Genomic DNA, 24,516 nt, shown 5'->3' with positions numbered 1-24,516 from the left:
TCAAATTTTAATTTAAGGGATTATTATTATTTTGATTGTTAAGTTTGGATTAAACAAAAAAAAAAATTGTTTAAAAAAAATGATAATGATGAGTTTGAGTTTAAGTTGGACTTGGTAGAGAAATAAAGTTTTACACCTTATTAAGTTTAGACTAAACAAAAATAATTTTATTTAAATATTGTGATGATATAGAAAATTGTAAGAGTTTTAGAGGTTTCAGTTATATATATAGATTACATAACCAAAGTACCACTATAAAAGAATCTAACCTTTGGGTTTAAATCTCGTACAAGAAAAAAAAAAATTTATCGAACTCATAATTTGATGATAAAAAGTAGTTATCATAAAACTTCTTCTTCTTCTTATTATTATTATATTATTGCTTTTTACGTTAGATAAAGTTGTTCAAAATGGCAAGAAAACTTATTTATTTGCAGATTAATTTATTATTCTTTACCATCAAGTTAAGATATTATGATTTTCTTTTAATGTAGGCTAAATTCGATAATGGGTCCATTATTTGACTGATTACAAGAAATTTTATTTCAACTAACACAATAAGAAACTTTTTCAATTAAGTTAATTGAAATTCACAAAACTTTCAAATTATCGACTAACTTCTTGTAACCTCAAGTAAACCTTCTAATTTTTTTTATTTGTTTTACCAATTCTAAGTTTTTTTTTTAATTCAAACAATTTCTTTTTCCTATTTAACTCTAATTTGTTTTACCAGTTCTAAGTCTTTTTTAATCCAAACAAATTCTTTTTCCTACTTAAGTTTCTCAAAAAAAAAAAAAAAAAAGACGCATTATCATCTCCTCTCTACTTTAGTTGGGTTTTACAATGATTCTATAGAATAAAAAAAATAAAAGAGATAACATATTTTCTTGTAAGGATTTTAGAAAAATATATAGAATTTTATAAGATAAAAATTTGTATGAAAGTTGTTACACTTTGTTATGCCCATTAAACTCCAAACTATCACATGAGACATATGTATCACTAACACGTAAGCCCTATACCTAATTAGAAAACATAGTTTGGGAGACGAACCCCAAATTGTCAATTTTATAGTAAGAAGTTAATTTTTCATAAATGTAAAAATGTAGAATAAAATGGCTCCTCTACGAATTCTAATACTGATTAGAGTACAATTAACTTTGAAATTTTAAGTCACCCCACAACCATTTCTTTTGGAAATGTTTTTTGAATCCCGAACCAACCACCTTATTTAACTGACCAAAAAATATGGTCATCGTTCATATTTTACAATTTTTTTTTAATAAGTTTGTTCACTAATGTATATTTAGAATTGATGAAGACAAGAAACCCATGTCCCGAAATTAACATACCATCAACGGATAAACAAAACCCTGAAATCCTCTGGGAAAAGGAAGTAGCAAAAAAAAAAAGAAAAAGAAAAAGAAAAAAAGAACTCAGTGAGCTCTATCAGAATGAAATAATCATCTCTATGCAGCAATCCAAAACAATTTACCCACACAAGATACATGTCAAAATATAACATCTAGAACAACAGGTTCCTTACAACAATGACAAACAGAGGCCACAAAGCTACACACCAATTACATTTTTTTTTATTGGTGATAAACACCCACTATATTACATGTTTAAACCAACCCATATCCCGGCCAAATTCTATTCACTTGGACAATGAATTCTTAAGCCAACTCATAATTTGCAGAGAGAGGATTGGCAAAGAATCCTCAGAGGATGTGTAGCATACAGGGACAGAAGATGATAGCCAGAAGTCATGGGAGACGCTTGCCCCTTTTTTTCGCTCTTGTATCACCACGTCACTTGCCCTACTCATCAAGCCCATAGTCTTCCCCGAAGTACTTATCAACCAGACCATTTGCCATATTTCTCAAGTCTTCATTTTCATGAAACTGAAATCTTTCCATTGCATCAATCCCATCCTCTCGTTCAACAAGTTTTGGGCCCTCACCATTTGGCATGCCTCTCAAAACCTGCTTGCATGATAAATATGTCATCAAACTTGTAATTTTTTTGAAATTGTCAAGAGCAAAAGCATAAAAAAGCAATCACTATTCTTATACAAGAATTCACCCAAATATTGATTTGGTAAAACAATATTTGAAACATCAAACATCGTAACAGGAAAAAAGTGTTTATTGATGAAACAAAACACATTAAAAAAGGAGACTACAAGTAACAAAACATGCCTGTGAGCAGCCAATGATCCCTTAGTTCTTGGTACCTCCTGACATTTCCAATGATGACATCCAATGTTTGATACCCACCCCCAACTTAATGTAGCAAAAAGGGAAAAAATGACAGTGATCATCCTTGTTGAGTAATCATGCAACATCTTTCTGAACCTTGCCTACCCAGCCCCCAAAAAAGGGGTAAAATGCAAAAAGACCCCTTGAACTATGAGCCATTTTCAAAATTATGAAGTTTCAATTAAGTGTTTTTAAGAAAATAGTAAAATTGATCCTTTCCACCTCACTTCAGTGAACTGAAATGGACAGCAAGTGATCATGTGCATTACACGTAATCAGTTTACAACTACAATCAAACCATAGTCCAGTTTTTTGGGAGTTGGCCACAAGTATTCTTTTTTGTCATTCTATTATATTCGAAATCATACTCTCTATTACTTCCTTAGCACATTATCGGTTTATTATATAAAAATGATTTTAAAATAAAATGTAACATAATTTATTATTCTTTCATTTTTCTTCTTCTCTCACTAGTAACGCACCAAAATCACCCTCTTTTTGACCCATTCTGCCTTCTTATCCTCAGTCTCTCTTTTAAACCGATTCCTCTCTCTCTCTCTCTCACCCATGGGCTCACTAGAACACTGACTCAATCAAGCATGACCGAAGAGCTTGCATATGGGACTTAATGGTGTTGATCCACAGCATGGCCATGACGTTGAGACTGTGAGCTCGGGGTGAAAATCTGGGGGCTGTGGGATCAGGCAGAAGTGTGCTTTATGGAACTTGACGGTGGCGTCTGTGGCCATGGAGATAGGGTTAAAGAAGAAGAGCCCATGGAATTAAGATTGGGGCATAATATTGAATTGTTGTGGGATCGATCTAGGGCTGAATTGATTTGATAGTTTTAAACGAATGATTTTGGACTGAACTGATAGCGAATTCAGCTGCGATACATGGGTGGTGGGGATATAAATTGAGTAGCATAGGGTTATGTAGTTGTGATGGGCTTTGAAATTATAATAGATCGAGAAGGGGATGAGGTTGGAAGAAAATTGTCATTTGGGCAAAGTAATTAAGGTTCCAACAAATTAGGGATTAATGGTTTTTCTTTTCAAATTAAAGTTTTTTTTTTGGTTAAGAATCACACACCAGAATATCTGCTGCTGCAGTAACAATTAGTTAGATGTGGGGGAAGGAGATCAGTGAGGGGAAATAAGGAAGCTTGGTGAGGAATGGGTCAAAGCTGGCCATGCCCATGTGAGCCTGTGTAAGAGAGGGAATATATGGACAGAGGAGGAGGACGATTTTTAAAAATGAAAATTTTATTTTAAAATGAATTCTATATAATAAAGTGATCACCTGCAATAATTTTTTTTTTTTTAAATGAAAATTTTCAATGAATGGATGATTGATCAGGATCCTAAAAACAACAATTCTTTTGAAAAAGCATGAGTAATCAAATGAAATAGAGCAGATCGATAAGACCCAATTCCTAGAGCTAACATTATTTAAAATGCATACTATATGATAAAGTGACTGGGTGCCCTGCATGTGATCACTCTCTCCCCTCTTCAATTAATTGAAGTGAGACGAAAGGATCAACTTTACCAATTCCCTAACCTCGTGAGTGAATAACACAAAAGTGAAACTACAGGTGGTCTGTTTGAAAATGGTTCAAAGTTTAGTGAATCCTTCTGCCTTTTGCCCACAAAAACACCCATAGAAAAGAAGTGAGCAACCCTTCCTCTATGGGTAAGGTACCCCTTCCATCAACCATTCCCATATGTCAGCTCCCAAGGTTATATGGCAAACCCTACCTCACATAAAGATTAACACAAGATGATCAGGGAATATGGAGCCATCTGGCCCATCTCCTTATGTCAATTCCACCAGGCCTAGCTCCTCAAAATTCTATGTTAAACCACAGGCAAATGCAGATGTGTCTGACAGATCATCTGCTAAGAATAAATTAAATCATAAACTTTTTGTAAAAATGTGCCAATTTGATCCATTTGTAGAATAATCATTTCACATTTTGCCAACTCAAGGCAATATGCAAAATCAAGACTACAAATAAATGTAACTCTCTAAGTTCATGACTGTGGTGCTAGTGCATGCATGTACCGTGTTCACAAAACAAGGAAAAAGAGTCCAAATTATTATTTCTTATCAATAAAAAGAGTCCAAATTATTAAGCAACAGAAAACTAATTTTTCTCAATCTACATGATTTATAAGCCTTAATAACACTAATAAAATAAAACCAAAATACATAGAAAACAATTATCCTAGATAGCAGATAAACAAGATCCTCTAACAAACACTAAATTGATAGATGCTCAATCAGATTGCTTACCAGCTCTATGAATTGAAGTCCTACTCTTGCAGCCTCGGTATCAGCAGATCTAACCAAATCAATAAAACCAGGCAGGCATCCTCCACTAACAAGTGAAACCAAGTGCTCCAGGATCAAATTTGGTTTTCCATCACCTTCAGTGGGGGCAACACATAGGTTGCCCAGTACATATGCTACTTCCTTTCTTATGTCAAATGGTGCTGTGGAAAGAAGGCGCAATAGCAAAGGCACTGCCTCACTAGAATTAATCAACCGCTTGTGTTCAACAGAACTAGCAGCTATATTAGAAAGCACCCACGCTGCTTCCTGCATAAATGATAGAGCTTCCACTTAGAACGAGTGATATAAGGTAGAATCATAAAAATTAACACAAACTAACATACCTTTTTCAGGACCCGGTGTTCACTCCTCAAACATTTTACTAGGACTATTATGACACTGTCTGAAATGATGTAAAATAATAATAAGAATAAATGCAAGTATTTTTGCACGAAATAGATGGTGAGGTTTACCAACAAGCAGAAAACATGACTCACTAACCTGTAATATCATGTCCAGGAACAAGAACAGCATAAATTGTGTGGGAATCACCAGCCACAAGATTACCTAGACTTCGCAGCACCTAAATGAAATACAATTTGTCAATATTAATCCGCAACAAGACAACAACCACTTTAGAAATCATTTCATCAATATAGCTAGATGTACCACTCAAAGCTTACTTTCAAATCTTGAAGAGATGATTGTTAAAAAAAAAATGTGCATCATTAAGCTTGTAAAAAATGTGCATCATTAAGCTTGTAATACATAGCATTTCATCATTGAGGAAATAAGATCAAACTTTCGCACTTTTTCCTCTCAAATTCTCTTCTCTCCCTTTTCTCTTCTTCTTGGAGGGTGACTACCTCAAATTAAGTCAATTCCATTCATTCTCATTCATTTCCCCATCCACATTCATGTAGCCAATACACATTCATGTTTGTACTATCAAATACGTACCATGAGACTGAGAACACAAGAAATAGCTACCATATGAGAATCTTGGACAAGTATAGACTAGAAAGTGCATGAAAAACGTGATATGAATATAAACCATTAACCATCATATAATGAACATTCCTGAGCTGTTTCCAAATAAATAATTAATGCATTATTTGCAGAAAGAATAAGTTCAAACAAATAAAGCATTATTTTACTACCGGAATGAGCAATTGCAAGCTATTTGATGTTGCCAATCTATCAACAAGCAGTTGAAGGACATCATTTTTCACCAGCATACTGGTAGCGACGTTTGAAAGGGCTGAGAGATACACAACTACCCATGCTACTTCAGTTGCCAACTCATCATCCCTGAATTTGAGAAGGAATTGAATTACAATTAGATATCTGTCCTTTTCAACCCAAAATAATAATAATAATCCAAGAAAATAAGATTTTCAGGAGCAATGAGATAACCTTATTTCAATGCAAAGTGATGACACATGATAAAATTTTCTGCGAAAGTTGCATAATAATATCACCAAGAGGAATGAAGACTTCCCAGTTGATTGGTTCAAGTAATATTTTTGAATTCTCGGGAATCCCTCGAATTCTCATGTTTGGTTGCAAATAGCTCAAGGGAATCCAAATGTCCACAAGCATCCAAATTCCTATATAATCTCACTTTTGTGGGAATGCGAATTCCCTCTTAAAAAGGTGGGTTTCCACATTTCCATGGCTTGGAAAAGTAGTACTTTTTTGAAGTGACCATTATACTCCCTAAATTAAAACCTTTTGACTAACTAAAACAACACTAGTTTCTAATCAAATACCTCTCCTCTATCTCTTTGCTCTCTTCACATTTGGAACACCCACAAAGAGAATTTTATTTTTATCTTGTACTTGGAACCATTTTAATGTTTGAAGAAAATAAATAATATTAATTGACAGGGTATGATGTCCTAATAAACCATGAACAAAAAGAAATTAAAATAATTATTTTGGTCTTGTATGTGTCACTTGGAAATACTAGTCTATCATTTTGGGAGATTTGACTTGATTTATGGCTCATATTATTTTTCTCATTATTCATTAGTAAGAAGCCACATAAAAGTGATTATAATAAGCTTGAAATTGTTTTCAGTTTTAACTTTTAACAAATCTAAGGGTATTTTAGAAAGAATAAATAACTCCTATAGGATTCCTAAGAATAAACCAAACAGGTGGATCTCATATTTCTGAAAATCTTATCATATTCATAATCAAACCAAACATGGACATAATTACATTCCCAGCCATCCAAATCCCCTGGCATCACATTCCTAGGAATCTAGATGCCAGAGGGCATGTTAGATTCCCCAAACCAAACACTTCATTAGTGTCCATTTTAGCTTAATTTGTTTTGTATATTTTAAATAAAGGCTTCAAAAACTTATACTTAAATAAGCTAACCAATAAACCCTAACAAATAGGCATTGATAACTAGCCATTTTTCGGTAGGAAATCCCTATTGGTATTTCTAAAAAAATAGAAAATCCAAAAGAATGTGTATGCTAAGGAGCATGAAGCAGAAGCAATAATGTTTTATTAAACTTCTTCTTTTTTGAATTATATTGTGTGTTCAATTTCTATTATTACGTAGTGCAACAACATGGTGATACCAACAAGTAAGAAGGTGACCATTAAAAACGGTTACAACTAAATTGAACTGGTCAGCAACCAGCCCATTTTGTATTCATAAACAAATCAAAGGACTGACTGGACAATTTTTTTATATAAAATTTAGGGCCTTGGAAGCATCTGTTTTAATTACCTATGAAATGAAGAATATGCGCATGCACCGTCTTTCATAACATAAAAGCCAGAAGACTCTAATTCACTAAGAAAACTGCAAAAGAGATAAACCTCCACTTACGCTTTTTTCAAGTGCCGAACAATCGCATCCAGCATTCCATCAATTCTGATGAGTTCTGTTGCAGCTTTAGGATCTGGTCCCTACACTCAAGCAGACTGAAGTCATGATGTAAATGAAATTTGAGAAAAAGAGCTCACACTTACACGCCCACCCACACCCATGCACACTAAATATTTTCCATAATGAACAACTATAAAAGTAATACATATACGGAGCCTTTGTATTCATATAATGTAGAAAGTCAAACCACATTTGCTTGAGAAGAATGAAATGTCAAAAATGCATCAGAATGGTGAATCCAGTATGAAAACAAAATCAAAATATCAAAAATACTGTCAAACTTTTAATAAGAATGATTAGCAAGAGGCGGGTGAGGCAGGCAGAATGATCAACAAGGCAAATGGGCAGCCAGGTCATTGCCATCTCCAACACTAAAGAGTGGTGACTGCAAAGAATATCTCCTATATTTAGCATGTATATATGTGTACACAAAGAGTGTGGCCTGCAAAAAATGCCTTTGATATATGTATGTATGTAGGCATGCATGATGTTTGTCATTCTGTGAAGGTTTAAAACCTTGATTAGATTTGACAATGCCCAAGCAGATGTTCTGACGGTTGAACCCTTGTTTGGCAGCATCATTCTTGCAAGAGGTAGTAAGGCCCCTTGTGATAGCAAGACACTTCTCAGCTTCTCTCCTTCACCAGCAACATTTCCTAATGCCCATGCACACTGCTCAGCAACAGACAAGGAGCTCTTTTCTGCACCATCAACACATTATAAATTCAGAACCAAAAGCAGCAAATGATTTAAAACAGTTTCAAGCATGATTAAATATACAAACAAATCATACACATATAGTAGATAAACAATAAGCAGAATCACTAAAAGAGGAGACAATAAAGAATGTCTTTGAGAAAGACACAGGTCCTTGAACAGAACAAGGACCAGCCACTACCACAATTATTTATCTTAGATCTTTATACAGTAGCAGATTCAACCATAAAAGCATTAACAGAGTATACTCTGGAACACTAAAAGTGAAAATGGAACTAAAGAAGTATACAGATCGCCATTAATTCTCTCACTTTGAAATTCTAGATGAAAACTGCTCTGATTCATATTAGCAGCTTTTCTTTTTTAAACAACTCAGACCATGATTTTCAGGCCAGAGTGATTCTATGTGCTCCAAGTTAGCAGCATCCAGCTATCCACAATTGCTGACTAAGCTCAAGCAGTTACAAATAAACAACCTAGACAATCAACTGCCAGTGTTGCTAGAACCATTGCAGATGTGAAGTAACAATCTATGGCACAACGTTTTTCATGAATTACCAATGTTCAAACCTCATGGTTTCTATATTCAAAGTTAATATATGGTATTCACAATCACTTCATCATCCCACAATGCTTACAAACCACGGGATCAAAAGTTCCTTTCACAATTTTTGTTATTGTGTTTTGTAAGAAAAGAGAAGAAAACATTCTCTGACATCAAAAGGAATGTATAAGGTCCTTGCCAACCTCCGAGATGAGCAATAAGTAAAGGCAATGCAGGTAATAAAGCTTCTGTTTCTTCAGGTTTTCCTGCTGCAATGTTTGTGAGGCACCAAGCAGCCTCAAGCAACTGCAATATAACAACAGGGCAGAATAATCAGTATGTTTACTTCCAAATTTCATTACTCAGTCACCCATCCTTAATGGCGCATCCATGGTTGATGCACTACTTTCGCAGAAAAATTTATAAGCAAATATTACATGTCCTAAAAACAACTGAACATCATTTCAACACTTGAAATTTGGAAAGGCTCACTACTAGATAATTAGAACCTAACAGTAATAGAGATTTGGATTTTCTTCTTCCCTTTTCCTTTCAACTTGATACTGGTTAGCATTATATTTTGATGCAAAAAATATATAAAAGTGGAATGAGATAGACCTGCTCATCCTGAGAACCAAATGAAAGACACTGCACTAGTATGGGTATTGCTCCAGCTTTAAGAGCAGCTTCAACAGGAGGGAATTCAGATTTTGACAATAAACGCCTTAAATCACGAAGGGCACTCACTCTCTTCTGCATTGCACCTTTCCCCCTAGCAATCATACAACATATTTGGTCATTTTCTATAATAAAGTGGACACTGCCAGAAGCCTGAACTTCTGCATGCATATAGACAAAGAAACATAGATGAAACACAAGAATGTGAAAAGATGTATAGGATTTGGGAAACAACTAAGCAAGGGGGAGAAGTAGTAAAAATACTCACATTTCATTAAATTTCATGAGGAACCAATTGTTATATAATACGATAGAATATGATTTATGCTAAAAAATCTTCAGACAATTCCTAGTCTCTTTTTTCTTTTTCTTTTTTCCCAATAAAAACTTCAGACCATTCCAACTCATGCCAGTTTCATTTCTCAATTAAAGCCATAGCGAAAACATACAAGTAGACCAAAGCTTAACACTGGACATATTCAAATCAGTACAGAATAAGAACTTAAATTTGTTCGCACATTATTACTTATCATAATAAAAAAAAGTTGACATATTATTCACAGCAAAATCTAAGATTGACATACTGGTATGCCACAGCAGACTTCAACCCTTCCACTGCCGAAGAAGTTTGAGCCTCCAAAATTGATTGTTCTTCATCAATCATCATTTCACTATCAAGAGAAACATCAGCATCAGCATCGCCGCTAATCCCCACTCTGCATAACCGCTTTGCCCGCACCAATGATTCCCTCCTTTCTTTTCCCACAGTAACCGCATTTTGCCGTCTTCGATTTGCAGCAACATTCCCAACTAAGCACCAGATACATAAATTAGCAATTTTCACATGCAAACATCACAGCCTCATATTATAATAAGGTAAACTATTTCGGGGTGTTTCGTAAATTACAAATTTATAAACCAGTTCATACACAAGCTGCACCAAAAATAAAACCATTTCAAATTTGAAATTCGTTTTATTTTATATCAAGTTTGTCTAAAATCATATCAGAACCAATTTAACATACATGAAAATTTTTCAAATTTTTGAAAACACAATTGTGGAGGGAATGAATATTTGAAATAACAAAAAAAAAAAAAAAATAGACTAGTTTTTTTTTTTAACATGTCTAGTTCGATTTTTTTGAACCATTCCAAACAAAAAACAATAAAAACCAATTACATGCCAAACAACCCCTTAGACAAATATTACATGCTTATTCAACAATCAAATAAATTTATTAAACAAACCTAATTCGGTGTTTGTTATTTCCTTGAACAATTAATTGATTAACAGCTCGTTTGAATGCTGAGAAAGTGTGAAAACGAAAAGGGTTTAAGAGCTAATTTCATCAACGGTTAAAAGTAGAGCAAAACGATAACCTAACATGTGTACCTGATGACTTTATAGGGTCTCTTCTGTGAAAAGCCAAGCTTTCATCGGCCATTGTAGAGAGAAAAAAAAAAAGCAGCTTTGACCTTTGAGAGTAACTTTGAAAATGTTCGAGCGAAGAAACGTAAAGTTTTGGTGAGGGTTTTTGATTTTGAACGTGACGGAAAAATCTGTGAGATTGGGAAATTTTATGTTTTTGGGAGCGATTTTAATTTATAGGTCTCACGCGGGGCAAGCGCCAATTTTCGCCGTTAGTACTTAGTACTATGACCGTATGACCGTGATCGATTGATCTCTATTATGGTAAATTCGGAAAAACTCCCCTGTGGTTTCTTGATATTACAAGAAGCAACCTGCTCTTTTTTTTTTTATAATTTAAATAATTACAATATGTATTTTTCCTATCCTGCAATTCGAATCATTTCCCTTACAAAGCTGTCAATATAAACACCCTACCTAGTGGTTAGAGACATTGGGAAAAGTGAAAATAATGACTCTAGGAAGACTAGGATCACTTCTTCTTCTTCTTTTTTATCTTCTTCGGCTTGCCAAGTGTACTGTAAGTTTGTAACTCAACTGATTGACACATTTTGGTACCTTAAACAAAGATATATAATGTACAAATACCCTTTACCTCCAACTATTGAATTATAAAAATACAAATTTATAAATTAAAAAAAAAAACGCTTTTTAAAATAATTCAGTGGTTACAATAAAAAATTGATTATTTGAACCCTAATTATAAAGTGCTTCTTGAACTACAAGTCTCTTGCCCAAAATTCCCACTACTACTGCCACACATTATGATTGAAGATTGATACATATAAAAGTAACAATAATGATAAGTCAATATAAAAGTGATGTTGTTTTGATTACAGCTCATTAGGTCTGGAATTTTTATTTTTAAAATATGGGAAATTGTAGTTTACCCAACTGTGGTTTGGCCCGTTTTAACAGTGTCCACCCGTGATTTAAAAGTTATCACTTAACCCACCTAAGGTGCCATCCGTTAGACCCTCGTTACCCACCTCCCCCTTTTCACTGTTAAAAATAGGGATAAATGTGTATTTTTCATTATATTTTATGTCTCTCTCCTCCTTTCTCTCCTTCTTCTTCTTCTTCACATAAAACATAAAAGAAAACCAATACACCTACAGTCACAAACAAACCCGCAAATCCATGTGAACATACACCCACAGATTTGCTAGCCTTCCACTGCTAAATCCAAAAATTGACTACTTAATTCTTCATAGAACAATCACAAAATAAAACTCTAACCCTCTTTCTTTTGCTGGGTTCTCTAAAAAAAAACCAGCAATCTGTTCAAATTGACTACTTAATTCTTCATAGAACAATCACAAAATAAAACTCTAACCCTCTTTCTTTTGCTGGGTTCTTTAAAAAAAGCCCAGATTTGCAAGTAAACAAAAAAAATTATGCAAAAAAAAAAAAAAAACCCAGCAATCTGTTTAAATTGCTAGGTTCAAATTTTTTGGGTTTAATGGATTTGTGGGTTAATGGGTCAATACTGCTACGGACATAGATCTAGCAGCAAACCCAAATCTGTTCAAAACGACACCACTCTGAGCCGGTCCAGGAGCTTTAGCAGGTGGAGTACTAATCGAAGATGGAGGACTCACCGGAGCCTTAGAAGAAGCTAGAGGAGGAGATGGTGGAGAGTTCACCACTGCTAGAGACGGAGTAAACACTGGAGTCTTTCTAACTATAGGCGACGGCGCTTAAGCTTTAGGAGCAAGTGCTTGTGTTGGCGACTTTGATGGAGAGTGAAGCAGATTGGGCTAAAGTTGCTATAGAGGAAAACCCAAGCTTCAATACACTTTCTTGCTTGCAAGTGTCAGATTTCACTTTGGCAATCTAAGTGAAGAGAGAAAGGGATTACGGGTTTGGAGATTTTTAGGGGTTCTAAGGTAGAGAGAGGGAGAGAGCTTGTTCTTTCTTTTAGGGTTCTATTTGGGTTCTAATTTTGGCTTATACAGTAAAGGAGATTTTTTTTAACAGAAATAACAGAGGTGGGTAACGGGGGTCTAATGGAGGCCACCTCAAGTGGGTTAAGTGACAACTTTTAAACCACGGATGAAAATTGTTAAAACAGACCAAACCACAGGTGGGTAAAGTGCAATTTCCCCTTAAAAATAAGAAGAAAAAAAACTAATAATAGGCATTTGGCAAAGTTGGTTTTTAATTGGTTAAAGTTAGTTTCTAAGTCTTATATAGTAGAAGTGGAATTACAATATTTTCCTTCGAGAATTAAATTTAATACCTCAAATATTGTTGATCACATGTTAAATACATAATCCAATTTTCATTTTCTATATTATTCTTGTGGGATTTTTAAGGAAAATAAAATTATAGTAGATTTTTAAGAAATGTATTTAAGACTATTTGATCTAGGGATTTGGGTGAAATGAAGTCAAACTACAAACACAAAAGATGAAAAAAAAAATTAATAATAAAGTATAAGAGTGGTTGAAGTCTTGAAGTTATAAGACAAAAGGCATTATATAATGTACCATTAATACACTTTATAAGGCATTATATAATGTAGAACTTGTCTTGGGTTCATTACCCTATTATGATCACAACACGTGTTCAAATTTGACCAAGTGTCATTGTTGTAAACGGATCTAATGCACTGAAGGCACTGAATCGAAGTTTGCCCCATTTATTTGTATAAATGATATATGGAGCTTCTTTTATGTGTATGTGGGATTCATACTTGTAAGTTATAAATCATATATGCACGTGATTTGTAATTTTCTTCTTCTTCTTTTTCTTGATACTCACTCGTGAGAAAGATGTTACACACGCCAATACATAAGAAACTTTATGTTGAGAAATAGGTTTTTTTTTTTTTTTTTTTGCTGAAAAGGTTTAGGTTTCTTTCCTTCCTACTAGGCATATAAATAGCACAACTACATGACTTCTTCTCATCACCAAAAAGGTAAGCTTCTTCCTAAACTCCTTCCAAAGCCACCAACACTCCTCCTACTACCTTCCATTCATAAAATAAAAAATAAAAAATAAAAAAAACCTTATTATTTGTGGAGTTTCTACCTTGTAAATCTGTGCAATTTTGTAAGTTATATAGCAGGTGTCTGGGCTTATTGTATCTTGGGGATGACATGTCAAATAACCTTTCTATGCCAATAATACTGCCAAGAGTGTGTGAATTGTCTCAAGAGAGTGATCAAATCCATGCCTCAATCTCTATCACCCACCTCTTTGCAACTTACTATATACAATTTTTGTTGGAGATATGATAAGTTATACCACAAAAATGGTTTACATGAACCAAGATTGAGGTGCGGATTAGACTATTTCATATTCTTATGTTATTGTCTATGTTTTTTTTTTTTTTTTAAACATAATTTTCAATAATTTGTTGTTGCTATATTTCATGTAACAATTTAGTAGAAATGACACTCTTTATGATGCCTCAATATTAGTAGTTCAAACCCTAAGAAGGTGTTTGATACTTAAGCAACGATACTATTGTTTGTTGTGAAAATATTGTGACGTAGCATCTCTCTTAAAACATTAAAGGTCGATTTGGTAATGTTGTTCTAGTAACATTATTTGTATTTTTTGAAAATACGTGTGGGACTGTGGGTAAAAAAATATGTAAAAATACTTGTAATGTTGTTTAAAAACTGAAAACATCTCTTAGACTATCGTACTAAATGGGGGCCTAGAGCATCCACATCAGTGGATGGATAGTCTTCTATAATACAAAAACCTCCTCATTTTACACATTTTGGCCAAAAAACCTCCCCCATCAGCTCATGTAAACCTATGTAAAATCATCTAAAAATTTCCATGAGGTACAGTAACCGTGTATATATACACGGTTACTGTAGCTCGTCTATACATTATTATAATAATTTATAATTTCGCTCGTTTTTTTTCTTTCTCTCTTCTCCATCTGCAACCAACACCACCATCATCATCAACTGCTTCTTCCTCTTATACACACACTCCCACAGTCAAAATCAAAAATCAACAACAAAATCACCCAGAAACACCACAAAACCAAACACACCCACACACGGGCACACCAACGGAGACAAAGAGAGTGGATCGAAACTTGTGGCAGATCGGCGTGCTTGGATCGGAGTGCTTGGATCGGCGTGCTTGGATCGGAGTGCTTGGATCGGCGTTCTTCTCGCCGTGCTTGGATCGGAGACAGAAAGAGTGGATCGAAAGTTCTTCTCGGCGCCGTGCTCCCTGCTTGGATCGGAGACAGAGAGAGTGTATCGGAGTTCTTCTCGGCATCGTGCTCCCTGCTTGGATCGAAAGTTCAGAATGTTTGGATTAGAGAGGAGTGAAAATTTTGGAATAGAGAGGAGTTTCATAGAAACTCTAGAATAGAGTCCCGTGAGTGGAGAGTGGAGAGAGAAAGAAATCAGAAAGAAAATTGGTATGGAGAGATAGAAGAGAAAGCGCCGGTATGGAGAGGGAGAGATCGGGTATGGAGAGATAGAAGAGAGAGAGAGAGAAAGAAATCAGAAAATGGGTAAATATGATAGAGAGAGAGAGAGAGAGAAAGCACGTATAAAAAAAAGGGTAATGGGTTAGGTGAAAAATAATAAAATAATTAAAGGAATTGATTATTTAAACAAGAGAAGTGATAGAATAGATGAATTGATGTGGGTGTTTTGTAAAAATGATAGTATAAAATAAAAAAAGTAGGTTTTTGGTGTAAAATAGACAGAATATTTTAGACGAGCTAATGTGAATGAGCTTCTTTGGATATCATGTATATCCAGTGGGTCCCACGGATAATGCTAATGCCTCTAAAAAATGAAAAAGAAAAATAAATTGATCATCAAACGATCCATAAGGACCATAACCAGGCAGGTCTGCCGTTCACGAAAATCACGCTTGTGTTGTGGGCTCGCGGCCCTCATGTGAACGGACCTTTATAGTGCAGGTCTTTAACAAGGCCTCTTTTTTCCTTTTAGCGTCAACGCTTTCCCGAGAAACAAACACCAAAAAATAATCCATCAAAACCAAAATCCTCCCTCCTTAACCACCATTTTCCCACCTGAATTGAAACCCAGAATTATGCACCATTCACACACGACGATGCCTCCACCGCCACTGAAGGCCGTGACACTGGTCCACGTGCGGTACCGGAGAGGAGATCAGTTGGGTCACTTCCTAGCTTGGGTTTCCCTGGTCCCAGTTTTCATCAGCCTCGGCGGCTTCGTCTCCCACTTCATCTTCCGCCGCGAACTCCAAGGCATGTTCTTCGCTCTCGGCCTCATAATCTCCCAATTCGTCAACGAGTTCATCAAGACCTCCGTACAGCAAGCTCGGCCCGAGACCTGTGCTCTCCTCGAGATGTGCGACTCGCACGGCTGGCCTTCGAGTCACTCTCAGTACATGTTCTTCTTCTCCGTTTACTTCTCGCTCATGACCTATAAAGGGTATGGGCTGTTTCGCACGACGAGCAAGTGGGCAGTGCATTTCTGGCTTTGGTCTATGGCGTTTCTCACCATGTATTCGAGGGTGTATTTGGGTTACCACACAGTTGCTCAGGTCTTTGCTGGGGCTATTCTGGGAGCTTTTCTTGGGGCGGTGTGGTTTTGGTTTGTGAATTCTGTGCTCATTGTTTACTTTCCGGCTATTGAGGAAAGCGCGTTTGGGAGGATGTTCTATGTCAAGGACACGTCTCATATACCCAATGTGTTGAAGTTCGAGTACGATAATGCCAGGGCTGCTAGGAAAAACTTGGCTGCCAAGAACAATTGAGTCGTGGAATTCATCTGGGTATGTTGGAAATTCAATCTTTCTTTCACTTATTTTTTTTTTTTTTTTTTAATGATAGTCTAGACATTGGACGTTTACATGTGTGATTAAAGCTAGTTCTGTGTTAGATTTGTTTCAAATTCTGTAAGGTGGATATTTTTTGTTTAGAATAGATCAATGAGGTTGGCCTATTTGGGAATTTGATCGTGTTTGATCTTGTAGTTCTTTTATTGATTGGTAATTAGATAGGCACCTAATGGTTTTGAACACACGGCCTCATCCTCCACCTTTCTCTTTCACTTACAAGGGGAAGATGTGCCATTTGAGTTAGAATTCATTGGTATGATCTGTTAGAATAATGGTTGAGTGATTAAGCTCACCATTTCCTAACAGCTTAAGTGCTTGGGATGAGCGGTAGTCAAACTATGTCTCCACTCTAATTCCCATTTAAAAAAGAAAAAAGAAAAAAAATCCCACATGTTGGGCCCCACGTATCAAGGGGTAATAGGATGATGTTTAAGTGATTAAATTCATCATTTCCAGATTAAGCTTTTGGGACAAGCGTTCAGCTATAGTAAGGTCAAAAAGCAGATCCTCCGATGTTGTGGAATCTCAATTTCAAATTGTTTGGGAGTACATTAGCAAGTCTAGTTCAACAATGAACTTATCAAAAGTCTAGTTCAACAATGAATTCAGTCTAGAGTGATATAACTTATGATAGAAGTATTTCCATATCCGGGTTGGCATTGTTTCATGACGACAATGCAATAGGGAGGGAAAAGCTATCCATAATAATACAGAGAAAATTAGGGTTGATGGGGGTATCACATTGGGTTGAAACTATTGAGCATGCACGTTTGTTACCAAGGTTTTATAGTTCAATCTTCTAATAAATAGAAGTTATGACAACTTTGTAAGACAGGATAGCTTGAATTTTACTATCAATAATATTGCTTTTGGCTTTCTAGTTTCTTTGAGAACTGTAGGTTTTGCTTATTTCTGCATTCAAAAGAGGATTCCCTATGTCTGTCTTAAGAAAAATAAGCTTCAATTACAAATTGAATTAAATCCTTGTCTAATGGTGCTCTCAATATGTCAATGATCATGTGCCAACGGTTAAGACCTTTCCACTGCAATCTTGTTTCTAATGTGTTATTCAACTCATATCCAGTTTTGAAGCTTTTTGGTAGTGCACTTTGAAAAGGAAGCTCATAAATGGAAACTAAATATAATGAAAATATCTTACATTTAGTATTCCCAGCCTGTGTCTACCAAATAACATATTTGTCCTAGCCATTGAGCTGTTCTTCAAGGGATCTTTATTTAGAGAAATTAATATAACAAATGACTTTGATTATGTTCTCTCTCTTTGATAATTAAATTCTTCATGAATATTGTACACATTTTTTTGGTAAAATTGGCTTTTTGTAGGTGGCATGTAATTTGCTGAGCAAACAAAGTTGTAGACTTTTACTCTTTTATAGTTTATTGTTGTTACTCATCAGAAAATTGTTTATCGTCTTTTCATCCCAAAATGTAAAATGGAGGGAATTAAGTCATATTTGTGAAGGGTTAAATAGAAGGATTGTAAATCCCTATGGTGGTGCTTGATCGTCTACTTTGACAAACTTGTATGGTCTTAGGTTATCCCATCCTGCCCCTTAACGTTCCATCTTTATTTGCAACAATCCAAGCATGCTTTTCACTTTAATATTTGCGATAATTTAGCTTTTGTGCTCATAGGATTAATTGATTTGATTTTTTTTTTTTTTTTTTTTTTGGGGGGATGACTGCTGATTTGGAATTTTTTTCCTCTTATTAGTCTCTTGCTTTATTTCTTGGTATAATTAAGGCTGTGTTAGAGTTTTCTCCTTTTCATAATGTGTATGCCCCATTCCTAGGAACTTTTGGGGTTGTTAGATGAGCAGTGAAAGAAGAATATTTTATTTTTTGATTTATCTTACTTGTTACTATACCTATGTATATGTGAACTTTGGAAGATATTGGTTCGGCAATGAAAGAACGGTTTTTTCCCTAATCAAGAAAATAGTGTAGAGACTTTTGAGGAGAAGCATCCTAGAGAAGCAAACTCAATTCTAACTTGAATAATTTTTTATTTGATTTGTATCTGTCTTAAAGTAAGGGTCAATTCATAAATATATTTTATTTTTCTCCCAAATCATAGACATCATTATAGTGTGGGGATAGGGGGTTAGATAATTAATTGATGATGGGATAAACCTGGGCTTGCGAATGCTGTTAGGCAGGTCCAACCTTTATTACCTAAACAAACAAAAAATACAGAGGTAAATACATCATAACACAGCCTGATCACGTCATTCATTAATAATAACTTTTTTTCTTTGTTTTCTTTTAGCTTGCATTTAGAGGCTTTGAACCCATGATCTCACCCTACATCTTGCTCTTATAAGTGGAGAAGGTGCTATTGAGCTAGAGCCTATTAGCTCTATCGATTATAATTACTTTAACATGGTTCTGCATTTTGCATATACATGGTCATTTGGTGGGAAAAAAAGAGAGAAAGGAACACCAATGTGTACTTTATTGAACCTGAAGACTTTGCACAACCTAATCCTGGCACTTCATCTTGTTTCAAGTTGAGTTGCTTCTAGGAAGGTCAACTAACAATTCCTCCACCTAAATGAAATATCAACTACCATCTTTGGTAGCACCCAATGAATTCCAAAAGCTCTAGAAACTACATTGCACATAATGTAAGCAACATCTCACAATGGAGCAACAAATGGTCCACTGTTTTCCCACTACACCAGAGCACATGTAACACCAACCTTTAAAGAGAAACCTCTCTTGATAAGATTATCATAGGTTAAAATCCTCCCCCAAGCTGCTGTCTAAACAAAAAAAGAGATCCTCTTAAGGGCCTTGACATGCCAGATGCTCTTCCAAGGGAAAGAAATAACCACATACCCCCACTCCCCTCCAAAATTCATTTGGCTCTCCAAAATTGAGTGAAAAAAGGCATCTCTGTCAACTGAACAAGCGTATAAGTAAGGCCACAAGTCCCTCAAAGAATATTTTGCACACCATTTATCATGCCAAAACCTCACTCGTGTGTCATCCCCCACAGCCCCACATCAAAGAAACTGCCCTCACCTGTCATAAAACTTTTCCATAGGCTACACCCATGAGACCCTCTAATTGGTTTTGAAATCCAGCTGCCACCCCTTCCACCCCATACTTCGTAGTCATCACTCTTTGCCATAAGTGTTCTTGTCTCCCAAAGGGCCAAAGTGCCATAACTATTTCCCTAATAAGGCTTAATTAAAGCTCCCTATCTTTGTAACCCCCAACACCTGCAGCATTGGGTGAACAGCAACATCCCATGCCACCAAAGAGGACTTGAACTCCTCTTCTGAGGTACACCTCACAAGAAATTTCTCTGTAATCTCTCGAACTTACTTACCTCAAAAATGGGAATAATGAATAAGGAGAGATAATATGTTGATAAACCTAAGAGTGTGCTTTTAACAATGTCAACCTTCCTTGTCATCCTTTTTCATAAACAGCTTCTTTGATTTGAAGAATTTTCCCTGTATATCTGGCTTCTCATATTGCAAAACCAATCTTTGACAACGTAGCTGTATAAGAGATTGCCGAATCCATTCCTCTCTTTTTTGACATTGCAATCCTTGCTTTTGAAAGGATAATTTCAAATTAATATTTTTTTTGATAAGTGAAATCATAAATTACTTATAATTTCAAAATAATAATTTTAAAGAGACAAGTGAAAGAGATAATTACACTAGCACATAGAAGGGAGCAATTGACGTTTAATTTCAACAGTGATATTGACCCTTGGTAATATAGGTCATCTCCTACGTGGAAATGTCGTTGGCTAATTTGTCCCACTCATTCTTGAGCCACTCATCACATAAAAAATCAGAGTCTCTGTAGATAAACTGGCAGCCAAACCGACTAGGCAATGCTCAACTCAATGCCCGTTGGCTCACCAGGATTGTCTTCACTCTTCCAGGTCATGACGTTCATCCTTGCCTTTTTTGACATGGTTAAATCCATTCCCCTGGTCTCCTTTTCTCTTTGAACATTTAATAAGCCCTAAATAAATAAGGAGAGAGAAACAGTTGAAAGAAAAAAAAAAAAAAAACTAATGCAAGGTATCACTTTCTCTCTGTAAAATTAAATAGGTTAGCTGAGGTGGCAAACAATAAATATTTATAGGTAGCAGTGTTTTTCTAACCATTAGTTCTAATAGAAATCCACGGTCTAGAAAATGTGTAACTCTTGTGAAGTTACTTATAGTGGAACTTGAACTCACCTCAATTTTTCTACTGCTTCTAGGTGATCCTTTTCCATTTATGTCGTAGCTAAAATGGAAAGGCTCAAATATCTAATGAATGATTTAATGTTCATTTAATATATATATATATATATATAATATGATTTTATGCTCAATTGGTGCTTTTGGATATTGTAAACATGTCGTAGTTCAAATAATAATTCCTCCTCACATACCAAAACAGGGTAGGGGAAGGGGATGAGGTAAACACTCAAGACCACTTAGTGCATGTGTAACTTACTCTTAAAAAATGGTATTACTAGATATGGTCTTTTCAATGTTTGATGGCATCATTGAAATAAGCCTACTGCAGTACAAAGCATTAAAATGGGTGTTCTGTTCTCTTACAAGTTCATGCCATCTCCCTCTATTTGGAACCCTATATTAGAAAAAATTGAAAAAAAGTTAGAAGGGTGGAAGAAGTTGTACTTCTCAAAAGGTGGCAGACCGACATTGCTTAAAAGCACACTTTCTAGCCTCCCTACTTATTTCTTATCTCTTTTCACCATTCCTACACATATGGCGAACAAAATTGAGAAACTGCAAAGGGACTTCTTGTGGGGTGACACTAAGACACATTTGTTGGGTTGGGATAAGGTGTGTGTGCCTATTGCTAATGGCGGGTTGGGTATTAGGAAGTTGACCACTTTCAATAAAGCCTTACTTGGAAAGTGGCTATGGTGTTTTAGGATCGAGGAGAATAGGCTATGGAGGAGGGTGGTAGCCTTGAAATTTGAGGAAGAATGTGGGGGGGGGGGGGGTGGGGGGGGTCGGACCTCTAAGTTGGGAAGGGGTGTTCATGGGTGTGGTCTGTGGAGAAGTATTCGGATGGGATGGGAAGTGTTTCGCAAAAATGTCCACTTTAAGGTGGGGGTGGGGGATAGAGTGAAATTTTGGACAGACAATTAGTGTGGAGATCTTCCTCTACATTTGGTTTTTCTGATCCTGTACTCTTTTGCTGCAAACAAAGAAGCTTCCGTAGGATCTTCTTTGTTGTGCCAAGGAGCGGGGAATAGGAGAACTTGGGATGTTCGTTTCATTCGGGGTCCTAATGATTGGGAGGCAGATGTGGTGAATGATTTCTTCCGTCTCATGGAATCCAATTCTCCTTGTCACTGACAGTGATTGAATGAGATGGAACTTGACAAAGAACGGGGATTTTACTATCTAATCATATTATCACAAGTTACATGGTTCTTGTCCCTTCATTTTTCCTTGGAAAGGTATTTGGAAGGTTAAGGCACCTTGGCGTGTCTCTTTTTTTGTTTGGACAGCGACATGGGATAGGATTTTTATAGGAGATAAATTGAGGCTTAAGGGCTTTGACTTCGTTGATTGGTGTATTATGTGTCGTTGTTGTGGGGAGACAGTGGATTACTTGTTGTTACATTGTGGTAAGGCTTATTGGCTGTGGTGCTTTGTCTATAGAACCTTTGGGATTTCTTGGGTCCCCTCTGGTAGGGTGTCTGATCTTCTTTTTGGCTGGTGGAATTGGTTGGGGAAACATTTATCTCACATTTGGAATTTAGTTCCATTGTGTTTGATGTGGTGTATTTGGAGGGAACGCAATCGGCGGACATTTGAGGATTTGGATAGATCCGATGACCAAATGCTTGCTCTCTTTTCTAGTTCTCTTTTTGATTGGTCTAGGACTTGGGGACTCACATCTGGTGATTCTCTTCCTTTTTTCCTTAGTTCTCTTCTCGTTTGTTCTTAGTATTTTTCTTCTTTTATGTTTGTACCTTTCTGTCTTTTCTTGTACGTTTGTTCTACTAGTGCTTCTTTGCACTTGGCAGTTTTTTGAATATAGATGTTTCTTACCTATAAAAAAAACAAGTTCATGCCATACCAAAAAGTAAGGTGATAATAAGCAACATTTCCATCCTACAAGAAAGGACTTTTTTTTTTTTTGGGGGGGGGGGGGTGTTATCAAGAGCATTTGAAGGACGTTTGCATGGAGTGAACAGTAAAGGGTAAATGTGGTGAAGAAGCATGAGTAGAATTTTGGGTTAATGCTCTGTGTTGGATGGTTAAGAAATAACATATCTATGGAAAGAGCATAGTTTGATGACAGATGTTGAAGTGGATGTGGGAAACAAGATGAGTATAAATAGAGCATGTGCCTCTAACTAGTTATAGATAATGCTGATTGAGGATAGATTAGTAGTATTTTCAAAAATCATACTCCTATTTCATATATAGATTAGTAGTATTTTCATATAGATATATATATATATATATTTATGTATTTTTTTTTGAGTTAAAGGTACTATACTAGATTGAGGATATAAATAATGCTTTAAACTAAACATAAGATCCAAGATGATAACGAAGTGAAAATTTATTTATTTTAACTGACTTTGTGGTTGGGCAATATTATGTCCCCCATTTTTTGGTAGAAAAGGATAGAAACTAAACAGAGAACCCTGAATAACTTGGGAAGTTATTACATCCGAGGTTTCAAAATCCAAATAGGTTGAATTACTGAAGGAGGATTAGAATAACATACAAAAGCCTCTTCTTGATTACAACCCAACTTAGCTAGAACTAACAATGGAAAGCTTGGAGAATATCTGACTATTTTTAGTTCCTTTAATATATGGCAGGGGTAACAAGTTAAATTGATCCTGTTATTCTGAAGCTCTCAAGAAAAAGTCTTTCCTATTTCATGAATTTCCGTTGTACCATGTGTTTGAGGATAAAGAATTCTTTGGATCTTGATATATGTTTATCATTGAAATCACTGTTCTTTGTTTCTCTTGTCAGGTAAATTGAATGACATGATTCAATAAATGTTACTTTTGGTTTGATCACTTCATTTGGGGGCGAGGAAAGGCAGCTGTTTGAGGGATCAATACTGGAGTCTAGATTGTTTTATGTTTGTAAAGACCACATATTCTAATACTTGCATAAATTCTACCATGCTGAAGAAGTATTGTAGAAATATATATTTTTGGATACATGTAGAAACTTCCAACATTTAACATGTGTAGCAATCACTTGGATCGTTCAAAAATTGTTTCAACTCATTGAAGGGAAGTATTTGCTTGGGTATTATCTTTTTCATTACACTTTGGCTACAAAGAGTTCTATAAACCTGGTCGTTGATAACAGTTGCATGTATTTCTTGTCATCAATTTAACTGCATCCAGTAACTAGCTACAGCAGCAAAATGAGGTAGGTTGGTATTGCATCTCAGTGAAACTCATTTTGTGTCGAGATTTCTTGCAAGCCTAGTTGGACTATCACAGCATAAGTATATAGAAAATTAAGTAATTCTAGCTATACATGTAATTCACTCTCATGTAAGCTAGAGCTATGCATTCGGGAGGGAGGTGGAATAATAACAAAGATACGAGCTTGTTCACTGATGAATTTGAGTTGACGATTTTTTATTTTTTTCGGTGTGATTCAGTCAAAGAACTTTAAATTAAATTAAAATTTGCCGAAAACTCTATGATATTGTGGGTAACACTTAGGTAAAGTTTATTAGATTCTACATGTTAATATGCACAACAATACATGGTAAAGTTTATTAGATGCTAAATGTTAATATGCACA

The 24,516-nt window shown here is 35.5% G+C and overlaps 2 protein-coding genes across 3 annotated transcripts; one reads left to right on the top strand and one right to left on the bottom strand.

Moving 5' to 3' along the window:
* Nucleotides 1-1,423: 1,423 nt before the first annotated feature.
* LOC115953237 (importin subunit alpha-9) lies at nucleotides 1,424-11,122 on the bottom strand. 2 transcript variants are annotated; one of them, XM_031070772.1, is made up of 11 exons: nucleotides 10,848-11,118; nucleotides 10,039-10,264; nucleotides 9,395-9,548; nucleotides 8,980-9,082; nucleotides 8,032-8,216; nucleotides 7,456-7,535; nucleotides 5,762-5,912; nucleotides 5,103-5,184; nucleotides 4,946-5,004; nucleotides 4,563-4,868; nucleotides 1,424-1,988 (listed from the first exon to the last, which is right to left on the bottom strand). In XM_031070772.1, the coding sequence occupies exons 1-11, from the start codon at nucleotides 10,897-10,899 to the stop codon at nucleotides 1,824-1,826; spliced, it is 1,563 nt and encodes a 520-aa protein (XP_030926632.1). In that variant the 5' UTR covers nucleotides 10,900-11,118; the 3' UTR covers nucleotides 1,424-1,823. The 2 variants fall into 2 exon arrangements, with proteins under 2 accessions (XP_030926632.1, XP_030926633.1); XM_031070773.1 differs by lacking the exon at nucleotides 1,424-1,988 and adding an exon at nucleotides 3,711-4,162 and having other exon boundaries at nucleotides 10,848-11,122.
* Nucleotides 11,123-15,708: 4,586 nt separating this feature from the next.
* Nucleotides 15,709-24,024, top strand: LOC115953089 (lipid phosphate phosphatase gamma). Its single transcript, XM_031070574.1, has 2 exons — nucleotides 15,709-16,637; nucleotides 23,722-24,024. The coding sequence occupies exon 1, from the start codon at nucleotides 15,930-15,932 to the stop codon at nucleotides 16,617-16,619; it is 690 nt and encodes a 229-aa protein (XP_030926434.1). The 5' UTR covers nucleotides 15,709-15,929; the 3' UTR covers nucleotides 16,620-16,637; nucleotides 23,722-24,024.
* Nucleotides 24,025-24,516: the final 492 nt, after the last annotated feature.

The sequence above is a fragment of the Quercus lobata genome, chromosome 7 (assembly GCF_001633185.2).
Source record: "Quercus lobata isolate SW786 chromosome 7, ValleyOak3.0 Primary Assembly, whole genome shotgun sequence".
Taxonomy (NCBI): domain Eukaryota; kingdom Viridiplantae; phylum Streptophyta; class Magnoliopsida; order Fagales; family Fagaceae; genus Quercus; species Quercus lobata.
The sequence above is the reverse complement of the archived record's forward strand: the minus strand, read 5'-3'. Positions and strand labels throughout refer to the sequence as shown.